This window comes from Carya illinoinensis, chromosome 5, assembly GCF_018687715.1.
Source record: "Carya illinoinensis cultivar Pawnee chromosome 5, C.illinoinensisPawnee_v1, whole genome shotgun sequence".
NCBI lineage: Eukaryota > Viridiplantae > Streptophyta > Magnoliopsida > Fagales > Juglandaceae > Carya > Carya illinoinensis.
The window spans coordinates 37,669,520-37,694,434 of record NC_056756.1 but is presented as its reverse complement, the minus strand read 5'-3'; the positions used below and the strand labels follow the sequence as shown (position 1 = coordinate 37,694,434).

General features: G+C 33.0%; 2 protein-coding genes across 2 annotated transcripts; both read left to right on the top strand.

Annotated features, from left to right (window-relative positions):
* Window positions 1-5,368: 5,368 nt before the first annotated feature.
* On the top strand, window positions 5,369-8,724 carry LOC122309280 (histone-lysine N-methyltransferase ATXR6). The gene is made up of 6 exons (XM_043122685.1): window positions 5,369-5,685; window positions 6,524-6,604; window positions 6,709-6,938; window positions 7,317-7,417; window positions 7,548-7,760; window positions 8,382-8,724. The coding sequence occupies exons 1-6, from the start codon at window positions 5,433-5,435 to the stop codon at window positions 8,539-8,541; spliced, it is 1,038 nt and encodes a 345-aa protein (XP_042978619.1). The 5' UTR covers window positions 5,369-5,432; the 3' UTR covers window positions 8,542-8,724.
* A 9,316-nt stretch (window positions 8,725-18,040) lies between these two features.
* On the top strand, window positions 18,041-24,012 carry LOC122310978 (WD repeat-containing protein YMR102C-like). The gene is made up of 8 exons (XM_043125282.1): window positions 18,041-18,203; window positions 18,658-19,855; window positions 20,002-20,092; window positions 20,269-20,426; window positions 20,517-20,568; window positions 21,474-21,553; window positions 21,656-21,749; window positions 22,401-24,012. Exons 2-8 carry the CDS (start codon window positions 18,767-18,769, stop codon window positions 22,934-22,936), a joined length of 2,100 nt encoding a protein of 699 aa, XP_042981216.1. The 5' UTR covers window positions 18,041-18,203; window positions 18,658-18,766; the 3' UTR covers window positions 22,937-24,012.
* The last annotated feature ends 903 nt before the right edge of the window (window positions 24,013-24,915 follow it).

Below are 24,915 nucleotides of genomic sequence, written 5' to 3'. Positions count from 1 at the left end.
GCATGAAAGCCACAAATCTAATTGTTTTGAATTGGAGTAAAGACATTTTGATTTTTCTTCAAAAAATTGCTAGGCTAAAACTATTGTGAGCAATTTTGAAACCAACAAATCGCAATATGTTCACACATTGGATGCACTCAAAGATCTGCAGCTTAGATACATTTCCCTTGTTTGAATTATTGAGAATTTTATAAGCCTTTGTGTTGAACTATAATCTGACCTAACTACATTCTAATACCCAGGATTTCAATATGATCTGATCTTTTGTAGAGATTTTTGAGTTCATTGACTCACTCTTGAATCTTTCATTCTTTGATCGCATTATTTGTTAGAGACTAGCAAAAAACTAGTTGGGGGTGTGATGAAGTGTCAAAACTACATAATCATGTTGCTAAAGTGCCTAAATTGTTTAACAAAAGTGAATTAAGCACTTAATTAAGTAGTAGATTAAGACACTTGAGTAAATTGATAAATTCTGATATTTTACACTTGAAAATATTTATAATGCAGCTGTTCCACATCAAATTTAATATCCCAAATTTTAGTCCTCTTATATATTACTTATATGTTGTAGGGCACTATTGGAAAAGAGCCGTTGACATCCCAATTGTATAGGGATATTGCAAAATAAGGGTAATTTGGAAAATACACAATTAGCACGTGCAGCACCCAAAAGATGAAAATTGGTGAACTCATGCACGCAGACCCAACTTTGGCATAATCGTGGCATGAAGGTGCAAGATGCATGAACCAAAACACAGCTCTCTGGAAATGAAAAGCAGAGCACAATCACGCAAGCATCGAATTGCTGCAGAGCAAACACACACATGGACAAAACAATGAGGCACTCGTATGAAACCAGCAAGAGAGAGAGAGATCCATGAGAAGAAAGACATGCTAGGCTTGCTAGCTGGAAGAGGGGTTGGGCAGATTCACACACAGGGGCATATAAAAAGGAATTTTTTCTCACGGCATCGGGGGTTTTTTTTTTTTTTGGATTTTTATTTTTGCTTTTGCTAGAGACATTTTTTCTTGCTTTCTTTTTGGTTTTCTTTTGCAGATGTTTGGCATATTTTCCTTCACTTTTTTGGATTTTGGTTTTTAGCCTCTTGCCGGATTATTGTTTTTCTTCATTCATGTTTTAGGGCTTTTATGTTATTGCTCCAAGGGATTTTATTTATATATCTTTTGGCAGTTGAAGTGGGGATTTTTCGTTTGGGATTCTAAAAAGATTATGGAAGGCTGAGTTTTTTAGCCGAGGCAACAAGCTGTAGATCCTTTTGCTCTATACTTCTAATTAGATTAATTTTGGCTATGATAAATTCCATTTCATAATTTTGCAAGTTGATTTTTGTTGAGAGAAGTCAAACCAGAATCTCTTATTCTTGTTCTACTGTTGACGTAAGGCATAGTAGAAACTTAGTAATTTTTTCAAGGTTTCTCATGGTGGGTATGTGTGTTGGATTGATTTGCAATTTATGGATACTTAAGATTGGAAATCTGGACTTTTTATTCTCATTTTCCTGTTGTTAAAGCTTAGACTAGATTAACAATTGAGTGATAAAGATAGACAATCTAATTAGAGTGTGGAGGAGGAGGAAATATGCTTGTAGCCCAAGTGTTTGATATATTGTCTCTTAGGTGTTTATTTTCTTGCAATCTTCATTTTTCTTGCACTCATTTCTCTAGCATTTATTTCTTTACTCATTTCTTTTAATTTTACAAGCATTCAAAACATTATTCCGCTAAAAAAATAGAGAAAAGATCCAATGCGTTCTTCATTAATACACTCCACATCAGTACATAAATTTCATTTTTTTAGTTGTGTAAGTAGCCCCTTTCACAAAGCGCTCCTCACACAAACACAACTCATTATATGCAATCTCTCCAAGAACATTGTTGTCCCTGTGGAAATGACCTTAGAACTTATCTATGTATTACTTTGATGGCTTCTGCACTTGGAAGACAGATTTAGAAAGCCATCTTGAACCATGACGTAACCGCACCCACAGAACACTATAGTACAAAGTTGATGCAAGCCTACATTTTGTAGAGAGTAGTACTTCAACTAAACAAAATAAGACATATATGTATAATATATATACACTAGGGAATGGCCCCGAATGTATTAGCCTTGGGGAACACCTGACATAATTATTGAAATAAAAAAAAAGGTGAAAAATCAATAGCTTATTTATCTAGGAAAAGAAAATACAAAGTTAAAGAAAAGTAAAAAATTAAGATTAAAAAATCTAAAATTTAGCAAAGTATAAGCATTGATCTGCTTCTATATTGGATTATCTATTTACTATCTATATAATAATAAAATATTATTAATTTAATAATTTTTTAATTTTTAATTTTATCACATTTTATAGTTCTACTAATTAAAATATTAATAATAATTATATTCTAATCAAAATAATAATATTAAATAATAATATTAAATAATAATATTAATAATAAATATATTCTAATTAATTAATAATTAATATTATATATTGAGTGTTTTATGTATTTTATTAGTTAAATTTACTTAAAGTTGAATTTTATAATAAGAATGCTCTAAAGGATTTTTGTTTTAAAAAGTAAAGTCATTTTAATTTTTTTATTTAAAAAAATTGAAACAAAAATAAAGGAAAATTAGTATATAGTCAAAACAAGAAGGACATGAAAAAGAGACGTCAATTCATGTGCATTGCGAGGATATTAAGGGTCTTTTGGTAAAACAAGATCCTTCATTAAATTCTACAAGGGAGATAAACGTCGAATGGTCAAGAGTCCTAACAACCTTTTGGTAAAACAGATCTTTCATTAAATTCTACAAGGGAGCTACATGTCAAATGATCAACGGTCTTAAGGGCCTTTTGATAAAACAAGACTTAACAGAAAAACAAAAATAGTTACCAAAAAAAAAAAAAGTTACTATTTACAGTTAGATAGTCACTTATTATAATAGAGTAGATATATTTTTGATAAATAAAATATATATATATATACACACACATATATGGAGTTTTCGGCATGTAAATCGACTACAATGTAAACAACAACAAAAATTGGGATACTTTTGTTTATGAATTTAGGCAAAATATATCTTGCGCCCTTTGAAATTGTATTGATATTTGTATTTAGTCTATGTTGTTTCCATTGCAATGGTGGTGTACAACTTTAAACAATCATTTGATGATATACCAGCTGAATATCACAATTTTCCAGTAACATTTGTTGATGACTCATGATGTCTTTAATGGTGGCTGCTAATTGCAATAGGATGTTTGATGTCCCCTCACTATAGACCAAAGTGCCAAACATTGTTGATGCTACAACCGCATCCAAGTGACACTAATGCAAAAGTTGTTTTGAGCCTACAGTCCGTAGAGAGTTCAGCTTTGAGAAACTTAGACATCAAATCCAAGCAAATCATGTCCAAAACTAGAGTTCCAAAATAAGGTTTCCTAGCTTGGTTTCTTGTTTAAAGCCAATGCCCCAAACAAGTGTTGCATACATGCATGTGTATATGGAGAGAGAGAGAGAGAGAGAGAGAGAGAGAGAGAGAGAGAGAGAGAGAGAGAGAGAGAGAGAGAGAGAGAGAGAGAGAGAGAGAGAGTAATACTTCAACTACAAAATAAGAAATGTAAACATTATACATATATGGAGTTTTCAGGTTTCATGATTGCTACAATGCAAACAAAAAAATAGATATTTTTGTTTATGAATTTAGAAATTGCACCCTCTGAAATTTCTTCATTTTAAAAGACCTCGGGTCACTCTGAAGTGTAATTTCTTCATCTTAAAAATAAAAACAAATTCCCCAAATCTAGAAGCCAATCCACAGCAATATGCATACTTTTTAACCCAATAAAAATTATTACACTAAAAAGTAAGGAAAAACGTAACAAGATATATATATATATATATAGGTTAAGTAAAACCCCACCAAAGTCTAATTCAGAAAACTCCATAAGCAACAAAAACCCTATAGTACAAAGCCAACATTAGACGCACAAAAAATGGAACCAAAATCCTAACTTTATGTTCATAAGCCAAGTCCATTTGCCAAAAGGCTAATTACAAGCTTTATACGATTCTCAATTACAATTATAAACATTAATAAAGGAATATAAGAAGTTATATCTTTTACTATTTCACACAAAAATGTCTGAAATTAATAAAATAACTAAAGGGAGTTTGGAAATGAAGCTAATAGATATGAGAGAAACTATAATATAGAAACAAAGTGTTCCGGCAATTTAGAGGAATGTGGAAATAGATGAAAAAGAAATCAACCAGATTGGTCGAAGGTCAAAGACGTAGCTCAGAGATTCGCAGTAGATGACGGAAGATCGATTCATTCATATGGCAAAATAGAGAAAGAAGGGAACATGGGTTGCGGGAGCAGATCACAAGAGAGACCTTTCTTTCTTTTTTTTTTTAAATAAAGCAATGAGAGAGTTACATATGTGGACCTTGCAATAGCTTTTAACTTTGTATTGCAAGATCCATTCAAGAGTTATTACTTATATCCAAAAGAGTTAACCATATCAAAACCAAAGGTAATGCAACTGAACTCCGAAATAACAGTTTAGGGCTTTGTTTGGTTTCTAAGAAAATGAAGGAAAAAATCGAAAAAATTTGTATCTTTCATTTTCATTGCCCAAACACAAACACAATTAACTGAACCTGAAACACAATACTATTCATGTTTTAAGCTAAAACCCAGAGTAACAATTCAATTGAGCAACCAAAATTAACGGAGAAAATGAAAAAAGAGGTCAAACGTTTGGCGAGAGAGAGGGAGAGAGGCGAGGGAAGGGGGGGAGAGCAACGGGGATGTATCGGATCTGCTTACATGAGGGTAGTTATACTCTTCTCATCTTGAAATGCAAACATGTCAGAATGTTATGGAATGGTATAAATCACCGCATCTTGTCTGTAGCCTAAGTATAGTTTGGTTACATAGTTCATATGAGATAAGATGAAATATTTTATTAAAAATTAAATAAAATATTATTATATTATAATTTTTTAATATTAATTTTATTTTAAAATTTAAAAAATTTAAATTATTTATTATATTTTATATAAAAGTAATTTAATTTTATATAAACAAACTAACCCTTAATAAAATATCTCGTTGTTATAAATAAATAAAAATTACCGTTATAATAGTGGATGAGTAGCAGGCCCATTAAAGATGAACCGAAAGTAGTAGCTCAAAATGGGCAGCGCGGCCCCAGCCTCTGAAACAGTGGTGGCGCCAAAAAATAAAAAAGAACAAAACCCATTCCCCCGCGAAACCAAAATAGCGCGCAAACTTCGGCTTCGCACATTCATATATTAAGACAAATACTCGTTAATACAATAATAATAATAATACACCCTCGACTCGCTCTCGCTCTCGCTCTCGTTCTCGTTCTCGCTGTCGAGCTATGGCTTCCAAACCAGCAAGAATGGTACTGAGGCGCAGGACTCTGGCTCCGAAGCCGCTCCCAAAATCTCCCCTTGAAGACAATGACGTTTACTGCGAGGAATGCGGGTCTGGCGATTTCCCCGCCAAGCTTCTTCTCTGCGACAAGTGCGATCAAGGATACCATCTGTTTTGCCTCAGACCCATTCTTGTTTCCGTGCCTAAGGGGTCGTGGTTTTGTCCCTCTTGCTCCAAGCACCAGATACAATTGAACTGTACGTTCATGGGCTTCTGATTTTCGATCTTCTTTTATTTTCGGCGGATCTATCGCATTTTATGGATTCGTAACTTGATCGATTTATTTTATATATGCTCAGTTTCTTGTCTATGGGTTATTTCCGGCCAATCCTTTTTCTTTTTTAATTGGTGTTTTGATTGGGTTATCCAATACTTGTTTCAGTAGTACCATGTCGGATTGATATTAGGGATGATAATTATTATTATTACTATTTTTATTATTAAAAGTTCTTGCTTTTTTTATTTTGGTTTTGTTTATTTCGAATTTTAACTTGGAATGTCAATGACTTCGTTCCAGTGGGTTAACTTCTGGGCATTTATTGTTTTCACGTATTCAGCTTATTTGATCCCCATCTGGGTGATTGATTCATAGATCTTATTGAACGATTGTATTTCCCCACTTATGGGCTTTGATCCCATTGTTTTGTTTGATTCATGAAATTGTGGCGGTTGATTCCATCCTTGTCATTCGCATTTTGCTTTCCATGCCCAAATTGTTTCGTGATTGTCACTGCTTTGTTCCAGATAATTTCTTACGGATCAAATTGCCACTTTTATGTCACTCGGATTTTCTTAATATATTTTGGTTATTTTCTTCTTGTTAGATAATAAAACAAAATCTGCAACCCTTACTTTTCCATTCCTGCTAGTAGCATTAATTTGTATCATTTCTCCGAGCATAATTGGGAAACGGAATTAAGGAATCACAAGCTTTAATTTCTTTGCATGTTCAGCAACTTGTAGTATTTTTATCATTTATTTTGTATTTTGTCTCAGTTTCCCATACTAATTGTTTTTCTTCCATTTAATGTGCAGCCTTTCCCCTAGTTCAAACCAAAATTGTTGATTTCTTTCGCATTCAAAGATCTTCAGACTCAACACAGAAACTAAGTCAAGGTATTTTTTTCATCATTCAGGAGGACTCATATTTCTTAAATTTGCGCTTTTTTTCCTTCTCTCCCCAGTAGTTTGAAACTAAAAGGATTTTTCCCATCTTTTAGATTATAGGAAGAAAAGGAAGCGGGCTGGTAGCTTAGTGATGTCAAAAAAGAAAAGGAGGTTGTTACCATTCAATCCGAGCGAGGATCCTGCAAGGAGATTGGAGCAAATGGCGTCACTTGCAACGGCATTGATAGCCACTGGGACAGAATTTAGAAATGAGCTCACTTACATGCCAGGCATGGCGCCAAGGTCAGCTAATCGTGCAGCCCTTGAGCAGGGAGGAATGCAGGTAAGCAGGAAAGCAGTTGGATGAGTTTTTACAACTTGGTTCATGTAAATTCTAATTTGTAATAGGCATACTGATGCTATAACAATTTTGATGTCTAGCAAGATAGTAGCAATTCAAGGATTCTCTAATCTGGAACGTCTCATTTTTCATTTGAACAGCATGTCGGTGCATTGATGTTTGGGCCAATGATAATAAATTAACTGTCCTACTATAACCTTTTATATGATGATTTAATTGCCTACTGATGCATATGAGCTGACATTAGCATTTTGGTATGAAATAGAAAGACACGTATGAAATACTCCTTTGTTGCTTGCGGTAAGGTTTAGGAATTGACTGACCAATGTCTAAGACTAATTTTTCGTGACTGCCTCACAGGTCTTATCAAAGGAAGATACTGAAACCTTAAAGTTGTGCAAGAGCATGATGGAGAGAGGGGAATGGCCACCCCTCATGGTTGTTTTTGATCCTCATGAAGGGTAAGCATACATAAGTAGGAGTATGTGTACATTCTAATATATGTCTTAAGTTAATATTTCTGCCTTTGCTTGATTGTTACACATTTGGGTTACTAGGCTCCTAGCTCAGTAATCTTATTTGATTTAACAGGTTCACTGTTGAGGCAGACAGGTTTATAAAGGATTTAACTATAATTACTGAATATGTTGGAGACGTTGATTACTTGAAGAATCGCGAGAATGATGATGGTGATAGCATGATGACGTTGCTTTCTGCTGGCAATCCTTCAAAAAGGCTTGTCATTTGTCCTGACAAGCACAGTAACATTGCTCGTTTCATCAATGGCATTAACAATCATACGCCGTAAGCTCATCTTCCATCTCAAATCTTGCTTTTTCTTCCTTTAAGCCAACCTTAGTTATAAAATAATACCCTTTGCTGTAGCCTTCATCTTGGGACAGAGAGATCACATGGATTCATTACCCTATATAGTATATTGGATTGTCATTTATGGACTGTTATGCCATTCTGAGCAAGTTTTTGTCATAGCTAATTAGCATCCTAGCACGTGTTGGTACATATTGCTGTCAGTGTGCCACAAGTGGCAGCGAAAATAGAAACCTATTATTTAGGTAACTCTAGACAGCCTTTCTTAGCCTTTCTTCAAGTGATCGGAGAAACTAATTGGCTCATTTAAATGCAGAGCACAAGATACTGTGTATTTCTTTCTTGGCTAAATTCAAACATAAGATCTACCCCTCCCCCTCTTCCTCTCCTGCCCTAGAACTCATCTCAGTTATTACATAAGCCACATTGAACTTGTCTAATTACCATGCGACATCCATATACAGCCCATATACAGTGTAATGCATATTCTCTAAAGCCAACCAATTGAGCATCATATTTCTGTTTCAAGCTCAGAAATTCTTGACAGAAAATGGGATAATTTTGCAATCTACTGAAGCAAACTGATCTTTGGTGCAGGGATGGGAAAAAGAAGCAGAACCTCAAATGTGTGAGATTTGATGTCAATGGTGAGTGTCGGGTTTTACTGATTGCAAACAGAGATATACCAAAGGGAGAGAGATTGTACTATGATTACAATGGATATGAGCATGAATACCCAACTGAGCATTTTGTCTGACATTTTTTTCGTTGTCACAGTTCCCGCACAAGTTAATGAAAGCATTGGCCACTAACAGGCTTATCTTCTCAGTTTCTCATGACTATTTTGTTTTAAACCGAAAGTTCTTTATTTTATCTAACTGCTAATATTCAAGAACAATAGCTCGTTTAACTGAGAAGTTGGTATAGTTATTACTACCCAGTTCCGTGCTTGTGCTTTTATGTCTATAATCTTTGTTCAGGTCAAAAGTTGAAGCCTACTATCTTTTCATTTTTCAAGAACTGCATGTTTTGTGATCTTTTGTGCACTTTGTGCCTTGAGACCTGCACATAAGGCATAGCTTTTCTTTGCACTACACACCTTGAAAACAATAATATGATTGGATAAGAACATATCAGTGATAGCTTTCTGGTAATTATGATTGGCTCCTTTATACGCTTTTCCAGAAAGCATAACTCAGTAGTTTGGCATTTTTGTCAGCTTCAACTATTGTTCTAGAACTGGGTGAATAGTAGTACCTCTAATTACCAAACACGGTCTGTGATGACCAAGGGCATTTTGCTCCAATGACACACGGTACGTGAAACTCAATGACTATTGACTAATCCCAAGTTGTACTCAAGTATGAATATAACTATCTGTCAAGTAACTCCAGGCCAGACCCCACACAGCAATGCCCCTCCTATCCTATTATTAATTGTTATTATGAGTTTTCGTAGTTACATCTGCAGTGTATTGGGTGTCAATCGATAAGCTTATACATATATGTGTGTGTATATATATACACAAATTTATTTACATGATGGTAACATTCAATATCACTGTGGGTCCCCACCCTATTGTTTCAGAAAGAAATAGCATAGTAGGATGGTCCAAATTTGTATCAGATGACCCACCCACAAGAGTGGTCCTCCACATTCCTACTGGAAAATGTGACTGCCATTAGATTTGGATCTGATGCACCCCAGACAACAGAGGTTGCGGTCCTAATACAACTGTGAACTGGTATATTTGTTCACTTCTCACCTTTGGGTGTTATGTTGTCTGCCAAAGCAGGTTACTGAATTGTTAACCAGACATTTTTCAGCAGGACAGAGATCCCAATGATCTTTTACTTGAGCACTGTTGCTGGTTGGAGAAATTAATCGCATCTGCACGCATTCTTTTGTTTCACTTGTTTTAACCCATTAGAATGGCATTTTTCTTGAATCATTGAGATCTTTTGTAAAATCTTCAACATTAGACGATTCTAATTCATATACATGATCATTGATTAAGAAGATTTTGTGCAAAACATGTTTTGATTACTTTAAACTTTCGACCTACTAGCAAAGATTGTAACTTGTGCTTGCTTCAAGTGTAGACTTGATGCCAAGGGAAATCTGTCTATTCCTCGCAAGCATTTCTGTTCCCTCCCAGCTATTAACAAAATAGGAGAAAAAAATAAAGGGGAGGGACAAATGTTTTTTTATTTTTTTTATTCAAATTCTGACTCATAAAAACTAATAAAATCTAATCCAAATTAAATACATTCAGACCAAGATTTAAAAAGATAATTAATGACTAAATGAGAAAATACCTGCCCGACATATAGAGAAAAGACCAATCATATCCTTAAGTAAAATCAAAGAGAGGAGAAACTAATTTTATTACCCATATAGCCAAAAAAAGTAAGGACGCCTGTTAAGGCGTTACCTTATATATAAACTTGAAAGATACTAAAAGGGTAAATGAGTTTAAATTGAAGAATATCATTCCAAATGTTAGAATAAGGTTATCCGCCAAGATATTTTCTTATCTATAAACATGAAATATATTAAAAGGGAAAATGAGGTAAATTGAATAAGAGTAGTGCTACATGTACTTATACTTTTACGTACAATTTTATTTACAGGGCTAATTTTGTTAGTTTTCTTTTGAAATTTTAATTTTAATTTTCAAATTTCATGATTTTGAACATATCAATAACTGACATGTAAATACTTAAGTTTTTTTTTTTTTTTTTTGTAAGTTTTCCTTAAGTAACTTTAGCATTTTTCATTAAGAATATCATTCCAAATGTTAGACAAGATCAAAGGAAAATGGAGTTATTATTAAGGCACGGTTTGGACGGTGAGTTGAAATGAAAGTTGAATAAAATTTTATTAGAATATTATTTTTTTAAAATTATTATTATTTTAAAAATTTTAAAAAAATTAAATTATTTATTATATTTTAAATAAAAATTTTAAAAAATTATAATAATAAGACGAGATCAATTAAGATGAAATAAAGACAAAGTACAAAAGTACATTGTCGAAGATAAAATGGGCGGTGGATGGCCATCCTATTAAACACCTTGCAGAGAAATCCAACCATCAGAGGCCCACCTCGAGTTTGTTCGGTGGAAATCTATCTGCACCGCCCTAATCTTTCTACAAACACACAATTTCAAATAGATTTTATCCAAGCCGTGGTACTGAAAAACTTTGGATGGTGAGGCCCATCAGCACAGATATCAACATCAGTATTCTTAATGACTTAAATTCGCATAATAGACCGGAGCGGAACAAAATATTATCCCGAGGCCATGACGGTGATTTAAGTGTATACTCTTTCGTATTTATCTATAAAATAATAAATAAATAAATATAAATAAAGAAAGACATAAAAATTTACGAAATTTGATATAAAAACTTAAATTCACAGATTATTTGAGGATAAAATTTATTATAATTAATGATTTTATTATCTCTTATGGCCTTACATATCACTCAATATAATAGAAAAATATAAGATTTCAAGAGATTGAATAAGATGTCTTCCTTAAGAGAGATCTAGTAGAGTCTATGTGTAGCGGAGTTTATATGTAGAAAACTTGTGGAAAGTCCCCTCCTTATATAGGAGGTCTATTTTCTTAAAGTGATTAAGTCGACTTGTCTTGTAAAACCTTTTAGTTACTGAGATTTTTCAGATAAGGATTTTGAATCTTAAGATTAAATATTAAAATATTATATTTTAATATTATTATTATTTTAAAATTTAAAAAAATAAAAAAAAAAGTTAAATTATTTATTATATTTTATATGAAAATTTAAAAAAATTATAATAATAAGATAAAAATTTTATACCTGAGATAAAAATTCTTGATGATGAAACAGTAATTTATCTCTTCATTACCATACATCTTCTCTTATTATTAATAATAAGTTTTTAAAGTGCTGGATCTAGTCGACTGAGTACCTAACAAGTATCATCCCAATGAATGCGTAACGACAAAGAACCTTTTATGCACTTTTTGAATATCATATTTTTACGGATTATTTTATAAGATTGTTATTTTTATTAAAGTTTTAAATATAATTATAAAAAAATTATACTTATCATTTTTTATATCATACATTACAATATATTTTGTTATTTTTATCTTTTTATTTAAACACATATATTTATATTTAAATATATATATTTAAGTAGAACAAAAACGATAAATTACATATTAATATGTGATGTAGAGATAATAAATAAGATTTATCTTATAAAAAAATATTGGGTAAAGAATGCTGTATTTAATAATTTTTTCCCATACATATTCCATTTTCTTTTTCATTTGTTGGAATTCTACCTAGGTGTGTTTTAAAACTACTGCAATCTATTAAGATGGATATTGATAGATATCTTACTCCATGCTGAAAAATATGGTTCAATCATCTGAATTTTTTTTATCATTTCTAATTATATTAGTTGATATTTTTGTAGGCGTGTTTTGTATTTCCCTAAAATCCTTCATAATTTATATTAAATTAAATGCAGAAAATTCTCATATTCCATGACAGAAAGATATAAAAAAGAGAAAAAAATTAAAAAAAAAAAAAAAAAAAAAAAAAAAAAAAAAAAAAAAGAGGTGCTTTTTAAGGTTTATTTCTTACACAAAGTGGCAGAGAAGGCTAGTATACTTATCCATCAGCAGTATGTCACATCGTGCTATCAACAGTACCCAGGTGAACGTGAACGACAATATTAATTATTGAAATATTTTTCGTCTCTCAGCTTGAGGTCGACTGCAATGGAATCCCTCGGTTCCTTTTCAACAGTAATGATCAGTTGTGCTAACTAGATGATTTATTTTAAAAATTTAAATTGATGAAAATAAATAGATTTAATTATTTAATGATATTTTTAAAATTCTTCTTACATGTAGGCTAAATTTCTATTTACTGAACGGATTTAACAAGTGAAATATTTAATCAATTAATTTAAATATAATATTAAAATTTGAACTCAAAATCTCGACTCTAATATCATATATATATATATATATATATATATAATTATTATGTATTTTAAAAATTTAATTACATGATACGAGATAGATTTGATTATATATGCACAGACATGTTCATGATCATTAATGTATATGCACAACTAAACACTGGTGAGACAATGGGAATAAAGCAAGAGATTAATTGAAGAAACAAAAAGGAAATGATAAAGTCTGATATTCTTTTGAAATTCCCTTTTTCAATAATGCAGATAAAGTCAAGAAGTCATGAGGAATTTCCTTAATTTAATGCAGAAATATCACCTCCTAGTAGTTTATAATTCTCCAGCCAGCATCAACAGTTAGTTAAGACATTCAGATTTGTCGGCCCGAAAATTCAAAGAAACTTAATAAATGAATATCTGCATAATACAGCTACCAACCAATCATCTGCCGCTTATTTATTCTATACATGCAGTCAACTTCCAATTTATGGAGTAACTTAACACACCAATCATGCATGTGCTCTAGAAATTAGAGAGAGTGAGAGAGAGAGAGAGAGAGAGAGAGAGAGTTTTGGCTAAAGGAGATGCATCCTGCAATCTCTAATGTATGCCAACTATTATCGCTTATACACACTTATGGGGAACTATGAATTATGATCAATACAATCATGTAGAACATAAAAAACAAAGAATGAGTATATATAGGGCTGGGGGGAGTCAACTGTTAAGAGAATTTGGTGCAGTTTGAGAAATGCAGATCACCTTGGAAGAATACTATGGATTGAGCAAGGGAGAGTTATTTTGTAGGGCTAGAATCTTGGGTGGGCGTGGGGAATTGTTTCAAGATATGGATTTTGTTGCTTAAGAAGTAGGCCTTCAAAATAAATTATGTTCTTGCGAATAAGGAATGTTTCTTGCACTTATAACTCATACTCGTCATGCAGGTAATGACAAGCTAGCTAAGTTATAAAGTAAAGAATAATGATATGTACAGATAAGTAATCATTTTAATTTAATGCTAATGATTAATAAAAATTGAATATTTGTCTTATTTTTTTTTTCAAATGACAGGTATTGAGTATTAGAGTAATTACAGAAGATCTCAAGAGTCTAATACAGCCAAAAATTTTTAAGAGTATAGCTCTCTTCGTAACTTTAGCTTCTGTAAATTCAGTTCAAATTCATAAGGATCCAACTGTTACAAATATACAACACAAGTCATATTCTCAAGAAGGAAACTAGTAGGATAATCCCGTAATCTATGCATTCCCACTTTACATTGTAAAACTGTAAAGAATATCTTTTTGTGTATAAATATTTTTGTACATTGAAATGTAATGTATATACAAAAAGTCATTTTCTTCTATTCTTACATTGAGACATGCACAAATCATTTTACTAAGTAGATGAATCTTGTCGAAGTCTTTTTCCCCCCTTTAAACTATAACCCTTGTTTTGGTTTTTGGTACGTACACCAACTTTTGCACCATCTTAATGCACCAAAACCAGAAACACCAACACGTATTGTATTCAAGACCCAATGCCAGAATGGAAAAGCTCATCCTACAAAAGTTTTCATGTGCATGCTTGCATGAATCACTGAATGCTTTCTTTTTTATTTTTTTATTTCTTTTAATAAAAAAGAAAAGAAAAAGTTTTATAATGACTTCTACTGGGGTTTTGCTTAATTCATGTAGAGGCAGGGCCGCACGAGGCAAGTTTGCTCGTGCATGACGATTTTAAAGCACATATATGATGTATTTTAAGTTGTGTTTGGATAGTGCGATTGCTCCATTACTATTCAATATTTTATCATTACTTTTTATTACTAATATTTAATATTTTATTATTACATTTTCATCACATTTTCATTACTGTTTACAGATCATTTGAGATTATTTCACTACCCAAACGTACTCTTAGGTTGTGTTTGATATTTAATATTTTATCATTACTTTTTACATATTTTTTATTATTATTTAATATTTTTTTATTAATTTTTATTATTAATTTTTATCATTTTTTCACTACTATTTACAGAGTATCTTAGCGTCATCCTTGCATCATTCACATTGACAAATAGGAGAATATTTTAGGCTAAACAATAATTAAACTTTTAATGGTTTCTAGTATTAATCCCTTTTTTCTTTTTGAGTTGAATTGGTGCCATCCTGCGCTCATGTCTCAAATCGGTTAAATAAACAAGAAAAAGAAAAAGAATGACGTGCTAATACATACTTCATTAAAAAAAAAAGGCCTAAATTACACTATATCAACCTAAATTAGCACCACATTCCCAATGCACCACCAAACTACAATGGTATAAGATGACCAAAATGTTCTTGATATTGAAAAAAATAAAAGAAATTAACAATATTTTAATCATTTCATTTGCGAGAATGGTTGAATTCAGGATCTCTTTCACTTCTTCGCTACGTTAAATTCTCGCTAAATTACAAAAACTTTAGAAGTTGATTATTAGGAATTATAAGTGGGTATTGTGTTCAAGAATAGAATAATATTTAATGGTGGTAAAGTGTGATTGAAGCATAAAGAGTTAACATAATCACCCTAAAGTTAAAGCTAAAAAAGAAAAGAAAAATGCAGGTTTGTCCCTCTACAATGCACGTACAATCAACCTTGTCTGAATGTTGGGCGTTGAGAGAGACTTCAACTTGTACAGCCTACAATAACACAAAAAAGTCATGAAAGTAAAAGGTGCACAAAACAAAAGAATTAGCTGAGGCAATGCATTACCCTAAGGGCTATGATCTCTCATAACCACAGAGAGAGAGAGAGAGAGAGAGAGAGAGAGAGAGAGAGAGAGAGAGAGAGAGAGAGAGAGAGAGAGAGAGAGAGAGAGAGATGATGATATTAATTAATTAATCACCTGTGTAAATAATCCTTTGCTTGCTTTCTGTTACCTTTATTGTGTGCTGTAGACAGCCTTTCCAAAGAAAGCTTGTTCTCTTGTACATCAAGACAAAGACCAAAAGCCGGAACTTTGATATAAAGTGTGAAGTGAAGGCTAATTGCTTGAATTATAAGGGGGAAAAATGATTATCAATATAGCTAGGGCTATCATCATCAAAGCAAGATTGAGGTAAATTGCCTGGTTATTTGGGAACAACAACCTCTTTTTACTTTTTGACTTCTTGGGGATTTATGGCTTTAAGGGAGACATAAACCTAATCAAGAAAACCTAATTACTACTTCACTAGCCACTAGCTTAACTAGCAATGTCGTCTACTTAACTCCTATGATTAGGATATCACAAGTTCACAACACACACCCACATGCTATATATATTAATATACATACAAATTTTTTCGAGAGTAGTTTAGAATGTTGTTTCTCAGTGTTAGAACTATATAAAAATCTTACAAAAGTAAGTCTATATACTGACGTGACTTAAAATGATATATTAGATCTACTTAATAATAAAATATATTTTATAATTTAACATATCATATTAAGCTTCTTTCCTGTTAGTTATTTTGATTCCCGAATATGCCTTTATGAATGAAATGGATCTCTTTTAGTGATACGAAATTAATCGATAATGAATACATAATTGAACTAAGAAAACCCATACCCCCATAGAGGCCTCAAAGGGCAGGCATGAAAGTGTGTAAATGTTTTGAGTATATTGAGACTGAAATTGGATAGGGTAAAGGCTGTGATATATAGAAACTGCCCATGCCTATACCCTGCCAAATGTAAAATGAGCTAAGAAAGAGGATGAAAATTTGACATTCATAGTCCCAAAGACCACCGATTTTAGAAGAGAATAAAAACAATGTATGGGTCATGATCTCTGACCGTTGACCAGTCCATTAGACAGTGATCAATTTCCCATAATTTAATTATATGTATTTTCCTCAAGAGAATTAAATAATTCCCCTTTTGCCTCAACAAGAAAAATTGGGTCAAAATTTTTGTCATTGACTTCTTCGAGTGGAAAGGGTAAGGCTAGTGACTATGACTAGTGACCTACGGCCTACCCCCACTTGAATTTTGTGAAAGGAAGTGGGAATAAAATTATTGCCACATTGCAACCAATAATTTATTGAGTCTGCTACTGGTATTGATATCGATTGCAGAATTGATAGGTATATATATATTTTTAATTATATATATATATATATTTTTTTAAATATTATTTTTTTAAAAATACATAAATTTATTAATAATCCCTTTTTTAATTATTACGTTTTTTTTTAAATATAATGTTCACTTATTTCAATTTATTTATTTTTAGGATAATTATGGAAAATTCCTTTCTTTGGGTGTTAGGATGTTTGCCTAATTCATGATTTTTGCAAAAAAAGATAATCAGACAATTAATGGCAATCTTAATTTATAGAAATATATCTTCAAAAGAATGTCCAATATCTTAGTTTCACATTGTTCCAGCTAAGACTCATTTCTACCATTAATAAGTGAATCTCTAATTTTTAATTTTTTTTTAATAATTTCTAACTACCAAAACAATTCTATAATTTCATTTTAAGATTGTAAATAATCTAATTATGAGATATTCTTGAATCAGTATAGTAAATAAAATTAGAAATTATAATGGTTTTTTAATGGTCAATTTAAATATGTTTAAATTTGGTTACAAAATTTATTTATTATTTATTTTTTGATAAACTTCTTAAACTAATATTTAAAACTCGTTTGGATTTAAAGAATGTTTCATCTCATTTTATCATTATAATTTTTCTAAATTTTTACATAAAATATAATAAATAATTTAATTTTTTCAAATTATAATTTAATTTTTTATTAAATTTTAAAATAATAATAATATTAAAAAATAATATTTTAATAATATTTTATCCATATGATATGTTACTATCTATACAACCCTTAATCTAGATTCATATAACATATATTATATTCTATTGACCATTCAAAAAGTGGGTAATTTATCAATCAAAATACAATAAAATACATAATATCGATAAAATTATACCATCTGACCTTTCTATCAAAGCTAAGAATGGTCAAGTTCAGAAAACTTTGCTGAAAAAGATTATTCCAGAATAATAAATTAAAAAATATTAAACTGTATTTAAAAAAAAATTAAAAAACAAAGACAAGCACGAACACAGTCTACTCTCGAAATCTCGTTTCTCGGGCCATCCGTTCACGAAGAACGAGGAAATGAATCTTCTTTCCTGTTTTACCCTTGTCTAGTTTATTTATTTATTTATTTTTCTATTTATTAATGAGTAGCTTATTTGTTCAGAGATAAATATTATTTTTTATCTTGTTTTTCATTTTATCTGCGATGCTTCTCTGCTTCCTCGAGAGATAGAAACAGAGGGAGCCAGAGAGAGAGATAGATGTACTCAAAGCTCTAAATATCCGTGGATGCTTCGATCTACGTCCTCCTCAGTTCCAAAGAAATCTCTTACAAACAGTCCCATGTAAGAAAAATTTTAGAGTTTCTAAAACTAAAATCACATTCTTATTACTTTTTTTTTTTTTTTTTTTTGTGAATAACTTTTCTTTGGCATAAACGCTCGTTTGTCTGATTTATTTCTTCAAGTGAAATCGTAAGATCTTCAGATTCGTTAGTGGATTTTTTCTCTGTGTGCTGAGAAGTGTATTGGATCCTTAATTTGCTGCAAAATTCTTGGGTTCGAATGACTTATTTATTTATTTATGTTTTTACCTTTTTTGGGTCTTGTTTGTGTATTAAAATTATGGTTTTCAATGTGACCCAGACCAGGTTCAATGGGTGTGGATTGGGATCCATGTTGGATCTCTTGGTTTTTGTTTCATTGTTATCGTTCTCATTGCTGTTTACTTCAATATAATATTTATATCACACTAATCTTGGATTTTCGTGTTTTTCCATTTTTAATTTTTGTTTTATAGTTTTTCGAGGGGTTGCTTGTTCGGAGGGAATTTAGGATTCGGCACATTGCCTAGGGCTTAAAATGTTGGCTTCTTGAGGTGGGATTTCATGGATTAAACACAAAGAATAATGGGTAGCTTGAGTGAAGATGAAGAATATAGATTTTTCGATGCTCAAGAGGAGATGGCATCGATCTCAGATGCAACTTCCGATAGCATTGAGATATCTCAGTCTAGTTCTTCTAGTTTTAACTTCGGAGCTTTTGATACTTGTCCTTATGACATATGGAATCGGAGCCCTGGAAGTGTAACAGAGCGTCGTAGTAAGTTTTTGGACTGGATGGGATTGGGTTTAGATGGCATTGCACGGGAGAATTCAGCAGATGTATGTAGTGATGTACCAGACCAAGTGATTGATAGAATCAGAGAGAGTAGTGGTGCTGTGTTGAGGACCTCAGGTTCCGAAGATGAGTTTTGTTCGAGTCACTCTTCGATGACTTATCAGTCAAAGGAGAATTTTGTTTGCAAAGATGTGAACTTTGGTGAAGTTGGCTTGGGCCAATCTGTTAGGGTTGAAGAGTGCGAGAACACTTCTGGGTCGTCCCTTTCATTTCAACAACTGATTGAGAGGGAAGCTGAGGAGACAAACAACTTGGTGGGTTCGATGAAGAGAACTAAGAATGGGTGGTGGAGTCGATTACGTTCCATGGCATGTGTTGTTAATAGTCAAGGGAAAGCTGATCAACTAAGACCTGGTGGGAATGAGGCAATACAACGGTCAAGAGTTCAAAGGGTTAACGTTCGCCAATGCAGGAAGCGATTGAAAGAACTTTCAGCTCTTTATATGGGACAAGATATCCAAGCCCATGAGGGTCCAATTTTGACTATGAAATTTAGTCCTGATGGGCAGTACCTTGCAAGCGCTGGTGAAGATGGGATTGTGCGGTTGTGGCAGGTGGTGGAAGATGAGAGATCCAATGAACTTGACATCCCAGAAATAGATCCATCCTGCATATATTTCACAGTAGATCATCTCTCTGAACTGAAAGCCCTCTCTGTGGATAGAGAGAAAATGGGTAAATTGAAGAGCCTGAGGAAAACCTCAGACTCAGCATGTGTGATTTTCCCCCCTAAAGTCTTCCGGATATTGGAGAAACCATTGCATGAGTTCCATGGGCACAGTGGCGAGATCTCGGATCTCTCATGGTCAAATAATAATGTAAGTGATTATTGAATGCCAATGTAATTTTATAAGTACTCACAAAATTTAATTTTTTGAATGAAATAAGGCTATTTTTATTTATTTTAACTAAATGCGATGTTTGTTTTTAACTTATCAAAAATGCGATGTTTGTTTTTATGCAGCATCTGCTCTCGTCATCGATCGACAAAACTGTTCGTCTATGGCAAGTAGGATGCGATCATTGCCTCAAAGTGTTTTCACACAGTAATTATGGTATGCTTCTAGATGTTTTTCATTCTAAAACTATCTTGCCAATTGAGGAATTAGCCATGGTTGAATAAATATCGTGCCAGTATCTGTGTGTTATTGTAAGGTGTTATTTTTTTTTTAAATAGACAATATGTATGAGGTATTCACACTATTTTTACATTAATTTTGACTTGATGCAGTGACCAGCGTTCAGTTCAATCCTGTTGATGACAACTACTTCATGACTGGTTCAATAGATGGGAAAGTTCGCATTTGGGCTATTCCCAATTGTCAAGTTGTTGGTTGGTCTGATATAAGAGAGATTGTCACTGCAGTGTGTTATCGCCCTGACGGAAAGGTTTGGTGATTTTCTTGATCCTGTTTCTTTTAGAAAGGGGGATCCATGGTAACAGATATTTTATTAAGACTCTCTTTCTTTCTACTGCAGGGTGGCATCGTTGGCTCTCTGAGTGGCATTTGCCGCTTTTACAACATATCAGGTATCCTAGAATTTTCAGTTATTTATTGCTTGCACCCGTACCCTATTTTTAACTTTTTCTTCCTCTGTGTAAAGTTACAGGTGTTAGATATAAATAATTCTTTGTATGAAATTGATGAGTTGTATGATAATTTGTATGCTGCCTTTCTAATTTGTTATGATAGTTTGGTGATTCTATATCAGTATTTATTCTAACCTCTTACCTATCCAAAAAAAAAAAAACTCTTTCTAACCTCTTGCACGGGTATGCTTTATATGATGGGAAGGTTATGCGAAGGACCTTAATTGATTGGGTAGAAACAATATAATTGGGTAGTTTTAGGTTCAAAAAGTTTGTTTTATGCAAGTAAAGATTTGTGCATTTATGGTAAGGTGTGGAGTTTCCAAATATAGAAGATTGGAGCCATCTTTAGAACCTTCAATTAATTAGACTTTGTTACTTTTGTGGTAGATGAAAGTTAGCTAGTCGGGATGCATGTGCAGTACTCTACAAAGCAGTCCAGATACATTCTCAAAATTGTGGACATGCCCTTTGCTGATAATGTGTCAATAGGGAACTTAGGGTTGTGAGGTGGTGGCTTAGCTAAACTAAGCTTATTAAGGATAAGACGATTCGGATTACATTATTCTCAAAATTAGGTCTTAGCTTCGTTAATATGCTTATCATGGCATTTGGAACAATGATTTCCATTGTTTGTGTTACATCTTGCATTTGGTTGGCTGAGAAATCTGCTTTTGAGAAGGAAGTAATAGGGTCAACATATTCCAACCTGTGCTTATTTGACTTCTGCTGAAACTGCTCTGGCTTTATAATTGTTGTAGAATTTGGATGGCTGACCTTTACATTTGATAAAATTCGGAGTATAGGCTCAATTAACCAATTGGCTCTCTGTTTACTTGGATCAGATAATCACTTGGAGTTGGATGCTCAAGTTGGGTTGCACGGTAAAAAAAGATCACCCTGCAAAAGGATAATTGGCTTCCAGGTAGTTATTCTAACATTGCTCTTGGTTCGCTCCTTTGATTCTTTATTTTAGTTATCCCTTGTAAGGTACAGTTGTCCCTTATTATGTGTATTTTGCTTTCAGTTTTTTCCTCAAGACTCTAGCAAAGTCATGGTCACATGTGCTGATTCACAAGTCCGAATTCTTCATGGCTATACTGTGATTGGCAAATACAAGGGTATGTCCTTCTTTCATGTGTTTTCCTCAAATTAATTCAAGATGGTAGATTTTCATGGTTTTCAACATTGAGGCTTTTTACCGGCAATTGAGTACCTTCTGTAAGCTATGCAACAAATTAATTGTTTTTTTTTTTTTGTTTAAATTACAAAATCAGAATTCTATTTAGGCCTGGTTTGGATAATAAGAGCCTCCCATCTTATCTCATCCTATCTCGTCTCATCTCGTTTCATCTCATCTCATTTCAATATCCAAACACAACAACACAAACACTTTTCAATTTCGAATCTTTAACCTTTTCATCTAATCATTACCTAATCATTACAACTGTCCCAGACTTCCAAACAAAACACAGAAAACAATTCAACTTTTTCAAATCACAAAACAAGAATAATATAAAAAAATTATATTCTAACAATATTTTAACTTTATAATATTTTTATTCCATTTTTTCTCTCATTTTTCAAAATTCCACAAAATTCCACGAAACATCTTAACTCAAACCATTTTACTAATATTCACAGATCATCAATTGATGATTCTAATTTTTTGATTTTATCAACTCTGATCTCCAATGTGTTTGTTATGATGTTCTGTCCTTCATCAATGCATGATGTATTAGTTCTAAATTTTCCATGTCTTCTCTCTTTAGGCCATCATAAGGCTGGAAACCATATATCTGCGGCTTTCACTTCAAACGGAAAACACATTGTATCAGCTTGTGAGGATTCTAATGTATACTTATGGAACAGCAGTAGTCAGGAAGATTCTGGTCTCCTCCAAGCCAAAAAGATAAGGTCTTGTGAACGGTTCTCCACCAATGCATCTGTTGCAATACCTTGGCGTGGTCTGAAATGTGAGAACTCGGTAAATAGAAGGCAATCTCCAGTCTTGGATGAAAATCAGGCAGAAACCCTCCCTTTTTCTTCTCCTGCTTGTTTCTCTCTGAGCCAAGAATTCCTCTTAGAGTCTTTTCCAAAGGGATCTGCAACTTGGCCAGAGGAAAAGCTTCCTACTTCAAGTCCAACGGCTAAACCATCTATATTGCATAAATCTCAATACAAGTTTCTGAAAACCTCTTGCCAGAACACATCCAGTTCTCATGCGTGGGGTCTAGTCATTGTGACTGCAGGCTGGGATGGACGGATAAAGTCATTCCACAATTATGGGTTACCAGTACCACTTTGAAATTTCAGCGCTTGGCAGGGGGTTTTCAGAGAATCAGCATTTTGATTCCTTTGGTTGGGCACTAAAAATGTTTAGTGCAAATGTAAAGTCACTTAACCTTTAGTGATAGCTTTGGTTGACTACCCCACACTGCAAATCTGATGTTGGGAAAGGAGACAAGTGATTATATTGGCAATGTCAACCACCGCAACAGGTTCTGGTTTCAACATTTAGTAGCCATGTGCAATGTGGATGATCTTGACAATTTTAGGTTTTTACAGCGGGCCACTTCTCAGATATCAGGTGTCTCATGGGGGATCTAGTCCATGACAAGTGGCATCAGTTCCATGGGTGTAATATAATATATCCAAATGGAATGAGCAAGTGGCTGAGGCGAGCTTATCTGGAGACTTAGCTCAATTTGCAATCTGATTTGCTACTCCGAGAAGTTTTGTCTGCTTGGCCCAGAAAAGAGGTGTAAAGTCGTGTTTGAAGGTGCCAATTTGAGATGTTATCAATGTATAATGCAGGTGCCTGTGGGGCCTTGTATAACCATTTTCTTTTGTTCTTTAGAATACAAGAGGGATTCCAAAGCTGGTGGTTGGAGTTCATTTGGGAAAAAATGGTGGGGAACTTGGCCATGACAATGTCTTGGCTGCTCTGAATGATTGAATTACTTGTCTGCCATTTCTAATCCATCTCATGGTAGGGCCAAGTCTTAACTCGGGTCGACGTGGGAGCGCGTGGCGGGTCATTATCTACCAAATGGATTCATTTGCTCATACTGGTGGTTGAATGCAATATGTTGATGCTTGGTTGCCGAAAACATCTTACTCTGAACTCCTTCACTTCTTAGATAGCGATTGTTTGCTAACAAAGTTACTCCCAATTTTTAGTCTAACATCACTGTTTATGAGTTACCATTGGTAGTTATAAGCTCCATATGATTTCCTTCCGAGTTTTAACATATATGTAATTGTATTTTCCTTGTGTATATACAGATTTTTCTGTAGTTCTTTACACGTTTATAATTGTAGCAAAATGATTAGGAAGTAATAAAAGTGAAAAGAACCAAGAATATGGTTTCTGCTTTTCCATTGCTTGTTTGGTGAGTGAAAGCCATCTTTCAATTTGGCACTTTGGATTCCCTCCCACTTTGGACGGCAGACATCAATGTAAAATTTAAAATGGGTATAACCTGATCTTCTCATAGACTTCACTTTATTGCAGTACTTGTGCTTTACAATTGCAACCTAATGTTTGGTTACCTAGTGAGAGTTACTGTTGATAATGTTTATGAAACAGAGGTTTAGATTCAATGCAGAGGTTTCAAATATAACTTTATCCTTGAAAATGAAGCAGAAATCCAAGATGGTCACCTCAAAATCCCAAATGTGGGCTCTCGAGTAATGTGTGCCACATTTAATTTACAACCTAGTGTTTGTTATACAGTTGTTAATAATAGAAGTCTGCATAAAGTAGAATGGTTGAAAGCTGACAATGATATGAAATGTTGTGGCGTTGATAAATTGGCATATGTATTTTCTAGGGATCTATCATTACCAATATTTATGGATTTAGTTGAAATGCAACTCTGTTTGATATGACGCTCACGAGGCATGAAGTTTTTGTGTGTAAAGCCAAAGCAAAGTAATTAACTTTGATTTGATGGAGATGGGCATCATGATCATCAAAAGCATGAACAGGCAAGGCAAGTCACATGAAAAAGAGCAAAATAATGAAACATTTACAAGGCACTGAGGTAGCGCAATTAGGAGACATTGAGAGCAAACTGCATGATTAGTTACTATAGGACAAACATCAATTTCTCAGGGTTGGTTGTTGGTTTACTTAACCTGCTTTATGGGACGAGAAAAGAATAGATATCCTTTTTAATCTTCTGATCAAATTTAATTATCTACTATATCTCATTTGATGTGGGTCTACAACATTTAATGATGTTCATATAGAATTTTCAGATGGTATGGATCATATCTAAA